Source organism: Phalaenopsis equestris, unplaced genomic scaffold (genome assembly GCF_001263595.1).
Source record: "Phalaenopsis equestris unplaced genomic scaffold, ASM126359v1 Scaffold000761, whole genome shotgun sequence".
Lineage (NCBI taxonomy): Eukaryota > Viridiplantae > Streptophyta > Magnoliopsida > Asparagales > Orchidaceae > Phalaenopsis > Phalaenopsis equestris.
Window position 1 is genome coordinate 4,707,274 of NW_018165201.1, and position 16,456 is coordinate 4,723,729.

Here is a 16,456-nt window from a genome sequence, read left to right on the forward strand (position 1 = left end):
AATATTCTACTAAAAAATATCTGAAATGGTGCCATATATATAGACTACAGCATGCAGCAGAATCTTCCCTTCCAAAGGTGATCAATTTCTCCTCTTGACTCCATGTACACAAGCCCAACCATCCATTTCAGCAACTGAAATGTTATCCATATACGCTGCAAAACGTTCTCTTATTTGATGAATCTGCAACCAACCACTAATGTTATGACTGAAAAATTGCATCGAAACATAATATTTGAAGTTCTAATGCCTAAAAAGGTAAATTATATTGCATATTATAATGGGAGATTAATTGCATGGCATTATTCTTAATCACAATTTTAGAAGATGCTTCTGTTTCAATCTCAACAAAAAAGTGAAAAACACCCTTTCATGCCAACACTCAAAGTTAGATATTTACACTTATAACGCCATACTGTCATAAACTGAGGCAAGAATAAGTGTATTTCAATTTTTAAAAGATGGTGATGTTGTATTTTTTATGCAATTTTGAAAGATTTCAGTGGCATGCATGTAAATATGAATGCCTGCCAGATATGTAAATGCCTCTTGAAAAAAATGCAGAATAAAATAGTATGCTTATCTTGACAATATGCAATTCGGAGAAAAATGAGTACCTGCTCAGACAAGACTCCTGATAGAGCAATGACTGCACCAGGCTTCCCATAGGAAACAATATCTCCAGCTAATTCCAACAATGGATTCAACAGTATATTTGCAATCACAATATCGAAATCTGACTTTGCGGCAGAGAGTTCCATATTATTTGAGCTTCCAATTTCAGGAACCAAATATACCCTCATTTTATCAGCCTCTATCTCATTCAAGGCCATGTTCTGAATAGCAGAAGCAACTGCCTCAGGATCTACATCTATTCCCACTGAGAAACTGGCACCCATCTGCAATTACGATAAGAAAGACAAAAAATTGCCTTTGCTTCCATGAGCATACCACCCAATTCATATGCATTTACAAATCTAACACCTAAATTTTACTTCTCACATTTATACTGTCCAATTCTTTTGTATCACATCAAAAATACCACTATTTTAACTTTTGAAAAGTGAAATACACCCTTTCAAGCATAGATAAGGTGATATGTATGTAAAAATTGAAGTATAGGTGTTAGATATACAAATAAATAAGAGTTGAGTGGTATGCAGGTAAGTCTTCCATTTTCCTATCAACAATACAAGATAAATCGGGGCAGCATCAACATGATAGAAGATCTGATGATCAACCTTGTATCGATTTTCTCAATGATTTATCCGGCTACCAGCCTATACTAGATTAAAATGCATCTGACCAATTAGTACTTGTTTTTATTCCGGTGAGGAGACATTCGACGAAGGAGATAAACACTGAAGTATGTGTCCACAAATTATTGGTGAAATATGAGTCATCGACCAGAAACTTGGAAGACTTGGCAAAGACATTGTAAAAACTGAGGATGCACGACATGAAGCTGCCAACTCTATTGATCAAATCAACATAAAACCAGCAAAACCATAAAGTCAAACCTAAGCCGCTGAGCCTAAATTCGAAGTTGCAAGTCTAATCACTGGTCTTCCATTTTCAATGGGGTTGTGAATCCAACCGATGGGTCCTAAGTCCTACTTTTGGGTTTTCTTCAACCATGAAGTTGTGAGTCCCACATATAGACTTTCTTATTGATGTAAGCTCTAATCTAATTAATAAAACTAACACTAAGCTAGCAAGTCCCTCAAATAAAGTTTAATTATTGGGTTTTTCTTAGGTTATAAGCCTCAATATTGAAATAAATTTGAAATATAGTTACTCAGTCCACTAATGGATCATCCAAATAATGTAGTCCCTAACCTAGATTTGGTCCAACTTTTATTAAACCTATCAATCTAAACTGAGACCAACAACCAAAACCCATGTGTCCCTTAGACGTTACTTATTTGTGTCAAACTTAAAATCAAGAATAATTGATCTCAAAAACATGTTTTGGCATGCACTTCTAATGCAGCCTACTCAAGATATCTAAGAAGAGGCAACTCGTAGTTGCTGATCAGGCTCTTCAAATGTTCCAGCTCAAAACCCTCTAGCATTGCAGATTTGGTGCATTGGTAAACAAGACGAATAAAACCAAAAGGTTTTGATCAAGTTTACACGCATTACCCCAATCATTTCCCGTTTTTGATCAAATATAACCCTATAATCGAGCCGAAACGACACCTTAATTGAGAAGGCTCTCCCATGACTAAAAGGAAAAATTAGGCAAACTAGCGCTAAAAATGTTTCAACCCCAATCTTAATAAAATCTGCTAAAAATATCAAAGGTTATCTAATTAATTAAAACTAATATACCTTGAGTAAAACAATAATCGAGCTCATATTACATTTCTTTAGTGATCATGTAATTCACTATTTGGTTATAACTTATTTATCAAAATTATAGAACGAAGATAATCTTTTGTTATATTCATTTGAAGCCTTAGTCGTTTTTTAACAAAGATTTGTATTGTAGATATTATTTCTTATGTCTATATTATTTAATTCACTATTTGGTTATAACTTATTTATCAAAATTACAGAAGGAAGATAATCTTTTATTTTATACATTTGAAGCCCTAGTCCTTTTTTAACAAAGATTTATATTGTAGATATTATTTTTAGTGTTTGAAACCCGAACTGGAACGTTTGCAATTAATTAAACTCTGCCCTATAATTGAATCCCTTTTCATCAAATTCACAATGAAACTTTAAGGTGCCCTCTTTGGAGCGTCCTCGCTAGAATGGTGGTCTAGGCGTCAAACACTCTCTAAGCCCTTGATACGGATGTTTTTAGTACAAAACCGATCGATTAAAGATTAAAGATATAATGAAATGACATTTGAACATTTTCTATTTCTATTGACAAGGCATTTCTTAACACAATCTCTCTTTTTTTTTCATTCTTGAAAAAGCACATAATACACTTCTCCTCCACTATTTGAATTTCCTTTAGTTGAAAAGCATAGTCTCAATATTATCAGTTTTTCAGGCGACTCCCATTCACTATGAACGCATGCTTCTCCGTCATATATGACTCATTTAAATCTCCCAAAGTCCTAAATTTTGTAATGACATCAGACGGTACCAGAGATATCAATGATAATATATAGATTTGTAAAAATTAAGAGACCAAATTAAATCATAAAATGTCCAAATGAAAACGTACAAGCAGTAAGACTGAGCAGTCAATGAATGCGACTTAGATAAATAGAAACAAATAAATAAAAAATCGGATACCATCTCTTGAAATTTGTCGCAGCCCACTTCAAAGTTGTGTGTTTTCTGTAATTAGAGAGAAAGATAGGTAAATGGCCAAGCATCCTAACCTTCAAAGCTGCAATTCCAAGTATTCCAGAGCCTGTGCCATAGTCAAGAAGCTTTTCCCCACCTTTGATCAAGCTATGCAACAAACACAAGCATAACATAGTCGTGGGATGTTCGCCAGTGCCGAAAGCCATTCCTGGATTGAGGATAATATTGGTTGCGTTTTGAACCTGACATGTATCACAAATAATTTAACTTCTACTCTTTCAATATATGACACAAACTAAACCATCAATAAAATTTAACGATGTTTCAAAATTTCATTCTATATAGGAAGCTTCAACATCAATAAGTTTTGAATACTCACTAGCTCATAGAATAAGAGATAAATATTTGCAAAAATCTAAATGAAGTCGGGTATTGTGAGAAATTTTACACTAGTTTATATGTTTCCTCATTCAATCAATGAGGCAAACTAAAGAATCAATAAAAATTAACATACATATCACTCAATTCCCATGTATTTACATATCAAGCACCTAAACTTCAAAACATGCATGCTACCTTCCTATACATGAAAAGGTGTATTCCACTCTTTAAAAGTTAACATGGTGGTATTTTTTATGTTATATGAAAAATTTAAGTGGTATAAATGTTAAAAAACAAAGTTTAGGTGCTGAGTACGTAACTACATAGGAATTGGGTGGTATGTATGCAAATGCCCCCATCAGTAAAATTTAACTTGATGCATACTCATTTCAATTTGAAGAGTTCTAAAAAAGAGAGATATTGATATTGATTATACTCAAGTCATTAAAAATACGTATACTAGAGTTTTTATTTGTGTTCGAACACATGGAGGATTGACAAGTATTTTTCTATTTCAATTGGATTACATCAGATCAGCTTTAAGCCCACATTTGCTCTGCCTATGAATGTTTTCACTAGACATTTACAAGAGGATGTATCTTGGTGCATGTTTTTCGCTGATGATATCCTTCTTGTCGATAAGATTAGAGAGAGAGAGTTAAGGAAAAAATTGAATTATGAAGGTCAACTTTAGAGTCTAAAGGTTTTTGTTGAGTAGATATAAAACTAAATACAATGAATGTAATTTTAGTAGTAGTAGATCTAGTGACAAGATTGTAATAATGGATGACCAAGTCATTAAAAGGAGTGAACGTTTTAGATATATCGGGTTTATTGTTCAAAATAATGGTGATAAAGATTGGGATGTTATTAGTATAAATCAAGTTGGATGGTTGACGTGGAGGAATGCATCGGGCCTATTGTGTGATAGAGAAGTACCTCTTGGACTTAAAAAGGAAAAATTTATAAAATGGTCTGTGATAGAGCATTCTCTCTAATCTTGCAATGCTATATGACGCAGAATGTTGCCCTTTAAAAGAGAAGCATAAAATTAAATTAAGTGTTTCTAAGATGAGAATGCTCCTGTGGACGAGTAACTTTACACAAAGACAAAATGCTAAATGAATATATCTGTGAAAGGGTTGGAGCAACACTAGTGGCAAATAAAATTAGAAAGTCGCCTTAGATGATTTGGTCACATTAAATGTCAACCATCTAATGACCCAGTTAAGAGAGTAAATGTTTTAGATTCAACTTATATTAAAAAAAGGTGGAGGTAGACCTAAAAAGACTTGGGCATCTTTTATAAAGAATGATCTTAATTATTTAGAATTAAATGAGACTGTGCACTCAATAAAACAATGGAGAAAAAGGATTCATCCAGCCAACCCCACTTAGTAGGATAAAGGCTTGTTATTGTTGTTATTGTTGCATGCTCATTTCAATTTGTACGATAAATGCAAGCACTCATAAAATGTCAGTTCTCATTATAAGAGCATAGAACAATTTCGAGGAAGACAATATTTTACCATAATAAAAAAAATTTTGGTATTACATAATTGAAACTACATCAAGAAAATCCATAGAAACAGTGCTGGGAAAACAGTTATAAGTGTTGAACCTTAAAATTTCCTTTTAAAAATTTATGCTTTGAAAAATGATGAGGTTCATTAAATCTATAATTTTGTTGAATCTACTTAGACATCGAAATTGATTCCAAATTTCAAAAGCCTTTACAAAACAACCTCAAAAGTAGTGATTTTATATTCACATTCAAAATGAATGAAAAGGAAAACATTGCAACGAACCAAATCAGCCTTTAAGGTAATTCAATTTAAAATCATAAACATAAGGGATTGTAGATTCATGCTTTTTCAAGTCCAAAAGATGAAACATGCTGTTTTACCACTGCAGAAAAATAGAAAGTTTTTCATCTAATACAGAGCCTAATATTAACTGAATAACAAAAACATCCTGAGAATTATGTCACGGTAAGAAAGGTTACTATTACTGGAGAATTAATATAAGTTTACCTGATAAAGTAAATCAGTGGGAGAAGGCTTCATAAGGAATGAAATTCATAGCATACTGATTTAAGGCATCATACAACATGGGTTTAAGTATAGATTTAATGTTTATAGTTCACCACAAATCTTTTATCAATTTAATTTAAGTATTATAATAAAAAATGCGCTCTTCCAGCAAAAGCCTAAGGTGTCATGATGAATAATCATTAAAAAATACCAAAAGAAAAGAAGAGTATTCCATGATAAGACCATAATATATGAAAGAAACTGACTAGAATGGAATATGTTGAACATACTGGAGGAGGTTTCCATTTAGGAACTATCCAAAGACCACTAGTGACTTCTATCGGGTGAAATGTTTCCTGTAAAAAAGGTTACAACAACAAAAAGTAAATTTAGAGAACAAAATTAAAAAGATCGATCAAAAAAATGATTAAAGTATCTCGTTGGTTCAAAATTGTAATTATTGCCCTGTAATCATCAAATATCTTCCTAAGGAGGATATAATAAAAAGTATATATATAATTAACGCTACATACTCAAAGAAAGTAACGGAAGATCAAATAATTCTGAAAAGACAAATGAAAAGGGGCAAATTGCATGGTAATACACCAAGCAACATGATGGTATTGCAAGAGTCAAAGATGGCACCTCATGCGTGAAAGCATGCTTACATCGTGGCATCATATTTAATGATTTCATCTTATTCCACAAGTATTATCTGATCACATGTAAATTTACCCATAGAGACCTTTTTGAAAATATAGAAGTCAAGGAATTGATTACGTCCGATATTCATACACACTCAGAGCAATTTCAATGGTTTTTCTTAGCGAGTTGTCATCTCAGCAGAATGGGATAATAATCCTTCCACTTCATCCTTCGTCCTTCTTTTGTTCCATTTTTCTTTCTTCCATCAATAAATAAGCGTCAGATTTTATTTCTTAAGCATTATTCTCGGCACTGACTATCAAAATCTCAATATAAAAATCTATTATAGGGGACTGCAGTGATGAACTTGTCTTCTTCACTCTTCTTGCATGGGCTTCTATTGGATAAAAATTTATACATGGGTAACACCAAAACCTTACTAGCAAGTACAAATTGAGCTTGACAGCAAAAAAAAAAAAAAAAAAAAAAAAGGAAAAAAAAAAACGGAAGAGGGAAGCTCAATGGATTTCACTATTCCCTTCAGAGAATATAAGTAAGGTTGTCAAAAAAGCTCGATGTTCGTGAACAGTTCGTGTTTGACTCGTCGGGAGTTCGTGTTCGATTCGTTCAATAAGCAAACGAGACAAACACGATCAATTTTTTTTCGATCGGTTTATAAACGAACAAAACACGAACAATCATTTGTTTGATCGTGATCGAATCGTCTTTGTTCGAAACATAAAATAATTATATATAAAAAATTTATCATATTTTAAAAATAATTATATATTCTAAAAATTTATGATATTTTAAAAAATTAAAACATATAAATTATAATCTGATCTTTAGGTTCGCCTCTTAGCTTATATTAAATTCTATAATTTCATATTTATCTTCAGGTTCGTCTCTTAGCTTAAATTCTCTTATATTTTTTTTAGATTTATTTAGTTTCTTTTAGTGAAACCTAGTTTTTGGGAATGAAATCTCACATATTGCCTTTAAATCTGAATTTTTTATGGATGAGATATGATATTATGATTTTATGGTGAGCTGTGCTTCGGCTATTTTGCATTTGTGTTGTGATTCATATAGGTTTAAGCATTAATTTCATATAGGTTTAAGTTTTTGAAAGATTTCGAACAATTCGAACAATACAAACAAATTTGTAAGATTTCAAATAATTCGAATAATTCGAACAATACAAACAATTCGAACATTTCAAACATTTCAAACATATTTCAAACAAATCAAATCGAACACGAACAGTAACTTCATTACCAATTTCAAACACGAGTCTATTTCAAACATCTGTAATTTTAAACGAACCGAACAAAAAAACAAGCTATGTTTGTTCGTGTTCGGTTTGTTTACACCCCTAAATATAAGTTCAAGTGGCCTGAGTTTTGTCAAATTCTACTAATATATGCTTAGATCAAGGCTTAGCGTTATAAAAATGACTACATTTGAGCACTGCAAGTAAAACTATATGTCAAAGCTTAAAAATAGTTATCATATTCTTTGTGAACCTTTTTAACCGATAAATGTTCAAAAATTTGGAGCAAACCAAGATAAGTTTCAGAGAAGGACAATAGTTTGAGGAAGAGTTGGCAAAACTCTTAAACAAGTTCCATAGAAATTTCCCTTCGCGAAACCACTAGCGAGCACTCTTGGCAAGTACATTTTGACTGAGTGAACATCTTTTGGCGATTTGAAAACTTTCATTGTGAATTAAATGAGCAAGTATGCTCTTTCTTCTAGTAGCTTCAGCTTAGAGTGAGTTGATCTAGGCGACTTAAATAGGAATGCTTTTAGGCGACTTAAATGCTTTGATATATTGGTTCAAGTGCCTGGTGATTTATTGAACCTGGCTCATGATGGTGATATAACTTATTCAACCCAACTTAGAAGACATTGAGTGTATAGATTTCAACATGTTACCCCTTTTTTATTCTCTTGTTTTCTTCCATTCATCCCCATATCGAGTTGGTCACACACAACCTCAAAATAAATGCAATCACCCATTTTCAAGATAGATACACCCTACATTTCAAGGGCATGAGTAAGGCATACTAGCCCATTTACTAAGCTAGCAAAAAGAAAAAAAAAGCTTGGTCTTATTGCTTAAAATATATTGCAGTGTTTTCTCAATTAACTAGTTTTGTAGTAAGTGTAAATGAACTTAGGCCGTCGTTCATTCTTTTGACAGGGTGAGTTATAACAGCCATAACTCCATATATGTGTCATCAGCTTCTGCTTAACAGCTATTTAGGTTTCTAGTTTCCATCAAAGAATGCTTACCCCCACACCCAATCCCAACAATGGGAGAAAGTTTGTACAAACCAGCATTATTTTGGGTGCCAAAAACATACAAAGGGAACAAAACTAAAAGAAAAACAAAACAAACTCCACTTCAGGAATGAGGAACTGGCAGCAAGTACTCTTCATGATTTCAAAGAACAAGATTATAACTTGGTGGTGATGAGATTATAGGTTGGTGTCAAATAACAAGATTTTAGCTTGGTGGTGATGAGATTGACCTACCCTTCAATTGCTTGATGAATAAAAGAATGGTGATTTGTATTAGAAGTCCTCCAAAAAAGATATAAAAAGAGGACAAATTCATTCAAATGAGAGGAAGACAGAGCTGGGCACAAAAATTTCTTGCACGTAAACATTCGTATTAATCATTAATCCAATAAAATTTCTTATACATAATAATTGTGCGTTGGCCCTCATTCTTTACCAAAAAAACAGAGAACCAAACTCTGAACTATTCATTCAAATGAAAGAGGAAGAGAAAGCGTCGGACACAAAAAATTCTTGCTTGCAAAAAATCATACGAATCATTAAGCCGATAAAATTTCTTATACATAAAAATTGTCCTTTGGCAACCAATTTTTCTCAAAAAACCAAAATCAGAGAAAACGAATGAGAAAGACAATATGTTGGATCTTCAGTAAGACGAGTCCTAGTAAGGAACTTTCTAAAATAGGTATTAATATGATTATGCCTTTATTTAAAAAATAAAACTAATCAAAAGTATTACACAGAAAAATCTAATGATGTGCCGAATAAAAATGATGTGGTATTATGGCGCATTGTCTTATATTAATTGGGAAACATAATCCTTGATAGTTGCGGGCTTTGAAAGAGCCACAAGATGCGCTAGAGTTAGGTTAGAGGTCCATGAGTGACAGAGACCAATAAATCCAAAAAAATAATAAATACTAAATTGAGAATAAAATGTTACAAGGGCGCCTAGCCTAAGGGCAAGTTTGTCTTTTGCATGACTAAGTGCAATTTTGTTTATTATTATTATTATTATTATTGGGTGTATATAGGCTTATTATGTTTAGGGTTAGTTTTTATGCATGACATTGAGTTATGAGTCTTAGGTTTAGGTTTTGGAAGAAATTTCCTACCTCTCGAATGGTAGGAATTGGGAGAGATCGCCTATCTCTCAAATTGTAGGTGTTTATCCTTGTATTCTCATTGAATTGTTTGAATTATTGAAATAAAAAAAAATCTGTTTGCCTTAATTTTTGTGGAGAATCGTGTCGATTTTTATTCCTGATCATATCAAATTGGTATCAGAGTAAGATTTATAAGAAACAACCTTCAAAAACGTCATACAGTCTCGCGGAGAAAGCAATGATGCAACAGAGGATGCAGGATAGTAGATTGTGGCAAGGGAAAAGAAAGGATCACGACATACGACACCTCGAGGTTTACCTAGGACCGAAACTAGTCTCCTGCTCTGTACTTGTGCGAAGCAGTCACCAGTAGTGCTACGACTATGGGATCACGACCTAGAGTGACTAGACGCACCTTTCCTTGCGAGCGACCAAGCTAGCTGCAAAGTCACTGCGACATCGTGGGATACAGAGGCCCGAAACTCCATCTTCCTATCAGTGGCCTACCACCTTCATAATCGAACACTGTAATACAGTTGTGCTCAAGACTTGCTGTCCTAATCTAAGCCTCAGGATAAGATCACAGTTAAAAGTCAATTGGGAAACAAAAGGAATTGCAGAATAAATTCATCTCCGGCATACCGAACCAGCCAAACATACTAGATCTAAATGAGTGGGGAAGGTTGTGCCCGAATCGGGCGTGCCCTAATTGTGACCCTAGAAGTCAGCTGACCAAATATGGAATCAAGTATGCCTTAATAATAAGGATGAATTACAGTCAAGAAAATAAACGATTTGGAGATTGGAGGAAAAGGTGAGGCAACTCAGATCGAGAGTGGAAGAAAGGTTCGCCGACATGAAAAATAAGTTTTCTTCCATAGAAAATTGAATGGAGAGTGGATTCGATAGAGCATAAGACATGTGAGAGATGATGAAGAGACTCATAGAGATGCAATCCGAAAACCCGCCAACAGCCCAATTTGCAAACCTTGACTGAGAATCTGTGGCAATCGAAAGGAAAATAGATCGTCGGTGAGAAACATAAGCAGGAAAACATCCATCATCACAAACCTCCTCTCAAGACTCCGATTAGGGGTGGATTAGAGATTTCTGATGGGGGTGATTGGGTCAAAACATGGAGAAGGGATTATTTCAGAGGTATGGAGGAGCACGATCGAAGAAAGGAGTTTTATCCTCAATACATTGGGGGAAACAACGGAGGAAGAGGAAGTTGGGGTGGAGATTTTAGAATTAGGAAGTTGAAAATGCCAATCTTCGAGGGGGAAAAAGCACATGGGTGAGTGTATTAGGCGGAGCGATAATTTGTGGTGAATGGGTTAGATGGGAAGGAGAAACTTATGTCGGCAGGATTGTGTTTGGAAGAAAAAATCTTAGCCTAGTTTCAGTGAAAGGAGGCTATATACCCGATTCACATGTGGGGTGAATTTAAATATTGTTTGTTAGAACATCTCCGAGCCATTCGGGAAGAAAACCAACATGAACAATTCTATGCCTTGACTCAGAAGGAAACGGTCATGGAATATAGAGAGAAATATGAACTATTGTCGGGAAGAATGTGGGGGGATTTCTGAAGCAGGACTGGAAGGGAATTTTATGAAGGGTTTAAAGCCCGACATACTGGCATCACTACTAAGGGGGTTGAGGAAGATAATGAAGCTAGTTCAGATTGTAGAAGACAAGAACCAGATTAAGAAGGCCAACAGGAGCAACACAAATGGAGCATCATATGAAATTACTGCAACCACCACGATGCTAAAAGCTCAAATAGCGGAAGTTTAGAGAGAGGCTGCACGAGACAAGAATAATGGGTCACGACCAGGAGCGACACTCAAGCGCCTTACAGAGACAGAGATTCGGGAGAAGCGAGCCAATGGGTTATGTTATCAGTGTGAAGAGAAGTTTACCTCAGAACATATTTGCAAAGATCGAAGATTAGAAGTTCTCACAGTGCAGAAAGAGGAAGTAGAAAATGAAGAGATAGACAACTGTGGGGGAGGACGATCACTTTCATTTTTTTCCCACCTAGAACATGGTGCCTTTTTTCTTTGTGGAGGATGGGGTAGGGGGGGAGTATTGTTACGAGGGCACCTAGCCTAAGAGCAAGTTTGACTTTTGTATGCTTATTATGTTTAGAGATAGGTTTTATACATGAGATTGAGTTGTGAGTCTTAGGTTTAGGTGATGGGAGAGATTTCCTACCTCTCAAATTGCAGAAATTGGGAGAGATCGCCTACCTCTCCAATTGTATGTTTTATCTTTGTATTCATTTGAATTATTAAAAAAATATATATCTGTTTTGTCCTAATTTCTGTGGAGAATTCTGTCGATTTTACTCCGGATCATATCATATAACCTAATGATTTCACCTAAAAATGTAGAAGACACCAAACATAAGTCATTTAGAAATATGAATCCCACGGGCACAAAACCACAAGATTAACAATATAGGAGGTCTAATAATAAATAAAACTAAATTAAAGAAGTTAATTGGGATTTTCGACTTCACATAAAGAGGTTCTAGGCTAAATTCCTAAAAAAGGTTGCCTCAAAAAAACTGTCATGCACAGAAACATAAGCGGTCAGAATGACACTTCGTGCCAACATGTTTGCAGGATTACTTGGACATTAGTTTTTCACCTCCAAAAGTTTGAGAAATAGCAGGTCCACTAAAATGAAGATAACAATAACTGAAAATGATCAAGGGCAATTAAGGTCTTACTACAATAACTGAAAATGATCATAAAAAAATCAAGAAAGTAGAAAAATCTAAGAGGACAAGGTTGAAAGTGTGAGTCCTACAATTCACAAATGGGATTGTCCAAAAAGGGTGAAAATCTGTATTGATTGTAAATGTGAAACTAATAGAATTATTCCGAGGAGAAAAATACCTAAACTAGCCTCACAGTACCAATTTAGGTAAATATCTTAATTTAAAATGGGTCTCGCCACAACGTGCATTGAGTAGCCTCTGATACTAATCAAAGGTTTGGCTGAAGAGACATTCTCTCAAAAATTTGAGTAAAATGCTGAGAGGATTACAGTAGTCCATAGGGGCAAATGCATTGACTTGAAAGTGGGACTCAACAAAGCACGGTGAAAACCCTCCCAAGTCTAGCAAAGTTTAAGAAGGCAGAAAGCAAGTTTAATATTCTTTGAACAAGAAATAGTTATAACTCCACCCATGCATCAATCTGACATAAGTCAATATTATTATAATTTAGCCTAAATATAAAGAAGAAATAAGTCTTATAATGTCGCCTGGTAGACAAGCTGGCATGACATGTATATAGGTAGGGTCTTCTATAAGAATGCAATATTATTTAACCTACATGCACACACATCTAAGCTTGTAGGATGAAAGTACAACAAATAGCATTTGTCAACTAGTCCAATGTTTGTACTTTGTAACCCTGGCACATGGCCTATGCTATGATCCCAAACTGGATGAGACTTATCTATAATTTTATAAAAATTGTGCCCAAGTGGTCAAATAGCTTTGAAAGCATTTGTTTATTTCAATTTTTTTAACAAAGCCTACTAAAAAAATGTCCATAAAGTTATTGAAAATTAATGACAATCATATGTAACAAGTGGTAAATCTAAAATTAAATTCTACAAAAGCAGTAAAAACAATCATACAATGACATGGACAAAGTGCAACCAATATCATTCTCGAGATCATCTGCGGGTGCTCCTTCCAACTCAACTTTTGGTTGGCTTTGTTGGTGAGTACTTTGGATGACCTTGAAGATGAGTACTTTAGAAGCTCAACAATGCTGAAAATGGTCAATCTACTTTCAAACATTATAATGTGGAAAGTGAAGTGAGTTGCGAGGTACTTGCTATTTCAATAGATGCTCTCTAGCATCTAAGCTTTGGACAGCAAACCCTCCTCCGAATCACATGAAAAAACTTGAAGAGAACTTTAGGCCTGGTAACTGATTTTTGGCCTTCCTCACTGTCATATGAAGAGGAAAGAGGCAATTGAATGGTCGAAGCAGCAATAATGCTGGAAAGTTTAAGAAAGGCACACCCAAGAAAAAAATGAGATGCAATAATTTTATAACTGAACTGTTTGTCATGATGAACTCCGAGAGCCGGCTCATCTATGCCTAAGCCAATCTCGTATGTCGCTAACAAGCCTTTCATGAATAGAAATCAAGGGTGTCAAAAATTGACCCGCCGGGTTTGCGTTGACCCAAATAATTTTGGGATCGGGTTCAGGTTAAATATCCTAACCTGTTTAGTTTTTTGGGTTGGATTTGGGTTGACCAGCAAATGGCTAGAACTAGACCCACTAACCCGGAATTGATCAGAAATTGACTCAAAATTGACCTTAAACTGATCAAATTTTAATCTAGTAGTTCCTTATTTTAAACAAGCTATATGGGTCGGGTTCAAGTTGGCGGGTTGAAGGGTCAATTCGAGTTGGGATTTTTGACTCATTTAATATTCGGGTCGGATCAATTTCGGTTAATCACATCAAGATAAGAAGGGAGATACTTTAAGCTTCAAGGAACTGAAGTGTTATTCCTAGAAACAGGAGCTTGATTTTGCATTCACGTGCAAAGGAGTTCTCTCTACCCTTGACAAGGATGCGGAAGATAACAGACTAGACATTAGGCATAATATTCGGGCCGGATCTACATGTGTGAATATGTATGTATAGATTGTTCATATTCACAATCATATCTACACACCACACATGATAACATGCATTTTTAAGAATGTGTATATGGCATTTAAATAGACTTTATGTTCATGAACAACTCATGTTTAGTTCAAAACCGACGAGTTAAATACAAACAAAATTTTGGCTTAGTAGCTCGAACAGAACATGAGGTCAACCAAACTCCGCGCAATTACACTCGTAATCAAGGGAGAGGTTGAGTGAGAGAGATTCATTTTCTCTTTTAATCACGGTTAGGTGTTAGGAAGCACAAAGACTTCCATAAGTACCTTTTGAGCTTGTGTTAGATGTGTTTGCCATGCTTAAAAAAATAGACATGTCTCTAACACACCCCAAAATGTGTCTATGCGCTCAAAGTTGTATTAAAATCATTTAAAAAAACACCACCTGACATAGCCCAAACCTGACTCAACATGCCATAAGAATAGACACGAACATAGACAAGGACAAATGCGCAAGGGAAGGGTCATTTATGACACATTAATGCATGCAAAAAATATGTAACAACAAACAATAATTAATGATTTTGAATATTTGAAATTTGTTTACCAACGACAAATGACGCGTGACAAATCATTTTTTACTTAAAATAATATTTGTTTTTCTATTGATATTGTTAAGCTTCTTTTGTAAAATATAATTTATGACAGTGTGCTTTACTGGGTGTTGTCTTTAGTAGAAAATATTATGCATTATGTATTCTATATTAATAATCTATAAAAAAAACTAAATTGTGTCCAAGACATGCAATGTCCTAGTTTTAAAAGTTAGTGTCGTTTTGGCAATGTCATATCGTGACCATGGGCAAATCTTTGGGATATAATGTCCTAATTTTCAAGAATCTAAAAGTATATCCGCAATAATAAGATATTAATGTGTACATTATATTCTGTAAAGAATTCCACAAAACATATAAGAAAAATAACAACTAGAAGGGATGTAGCTGCATAAGCTTGTTAGGAATTTTTCGAATTCCTACATGCTTAATCAGAAGAGAAATGAAAAAAGTACAAAAAATCATAAAAAAATTTGAAGGCTTGACAAATAAAAATTAAGCATGTGATTGCAAATAACAAGATTAACCAAAACCTCAATGCTCTTCAGCCAATCAAACCGCTCACCCTTGGAAACTTCATATTCAGGTACGTATTTTAAACCAATAGAATCCGAAGCTAAGGAAATGCATGCATGCACATCTTGGCCTTTGGCAAATAGGGAAGTTATCCAAGTCTGCAGAGGGTATTGTATAATTTAGAGAATAAAAAAAAGTATATTTTATAAGGAGCGAAAGATGGAAACAACCAATTGGAAAATTACTTGAACAATAGCAGCACAAATCATTAGCATTTTCCATACTTTCATTACAAACATGCACTTCAAAATCATAAAATGAGTTGTTTCATTTTAGCTTTGTTTAAAAACCATTAGCCACCTGCTTGCAGCCCATAAATAGAATGATTGGCAAATCTTAAGGATAAGCTGCAGTAGAAAGGCTTCATCCATACTACCAAAGTATGCTTTTAATTTTTGTTTTAGAAATATATTACATACACTGACATCTATTAGGTACATTAACTAGATAAATATTAAATACAGAAGTTGCAACAATCTAAAATAAAAAACATCATAAAAAATTAAGAAAATGACTTGGGGGCAATTGAGAGTCTAAAACATCTACTAGAAAAACGAGCTTTAGGAGGAAAAAAAAGCAAGCGAACAAACCAAAGCACAAATATTTTTTCACATAGCACATTAATATCCAAAAAAAATAAAAATAAAGATTTACAAATACGCCACTAAAATCTACTTGTTTGAGTAACTAGCACCCAAACATTTAAACGACTTGCTGAACCTTCTAGAATCATTGAGAATCAAAGTTGAAAAAGTTTTGCTGTTCTCTTTGAGATTTGTGTCGCTTCAAATACATGGGTGCTATTTCTATAAAGATACACTGTAGTAGACTACTCAAGAAATCATTAATATATATATATATATATATA

At 34.2% G+C, this 16,456-nt stretch overlaps 1 protein-coding gene across 1 annotated transcript in view; it reads right to left on the reverse strand.

Annotated features, from left to right (window-relative positions):
* Positions 1 to 3: 3 nt before the first annotated feature.
* The window catches only part of LOC110030900 (ribosomal protein L11 methyltransferase), a 17,626-nt gene continuing 1,173 nt past the window's right edge, over positions 4 to 16,456 (reverse strand). Inside the window, exons 3-7 of the mRNA XM_020733879.1 lie at positions 15,546 to 15,686; positions 5,954 to 6,043; positions 3,348 to 3,515; positions 618 to 899; positions 4 to 183 (exon numbers count right to left, since the gene is read on the reverse strand). Of these exons, the coding sequence (XP_020589538.1) occupies positions 82 to 183; positions 618 to 899; positions 3,348 to 3,515; positions 5,954 to 6,043; positions 15,546 to 15,686 (783 nt within the window). The 3' untranslated portion in view covers positions 4 to 81. The remainder of the gene's footprint in view (positions 184 to 617; positions 900 to 3,347; positions 3,516 to 5,953; positions 6,044 to 15,545; positions 15,687 to 16,456) is intronic.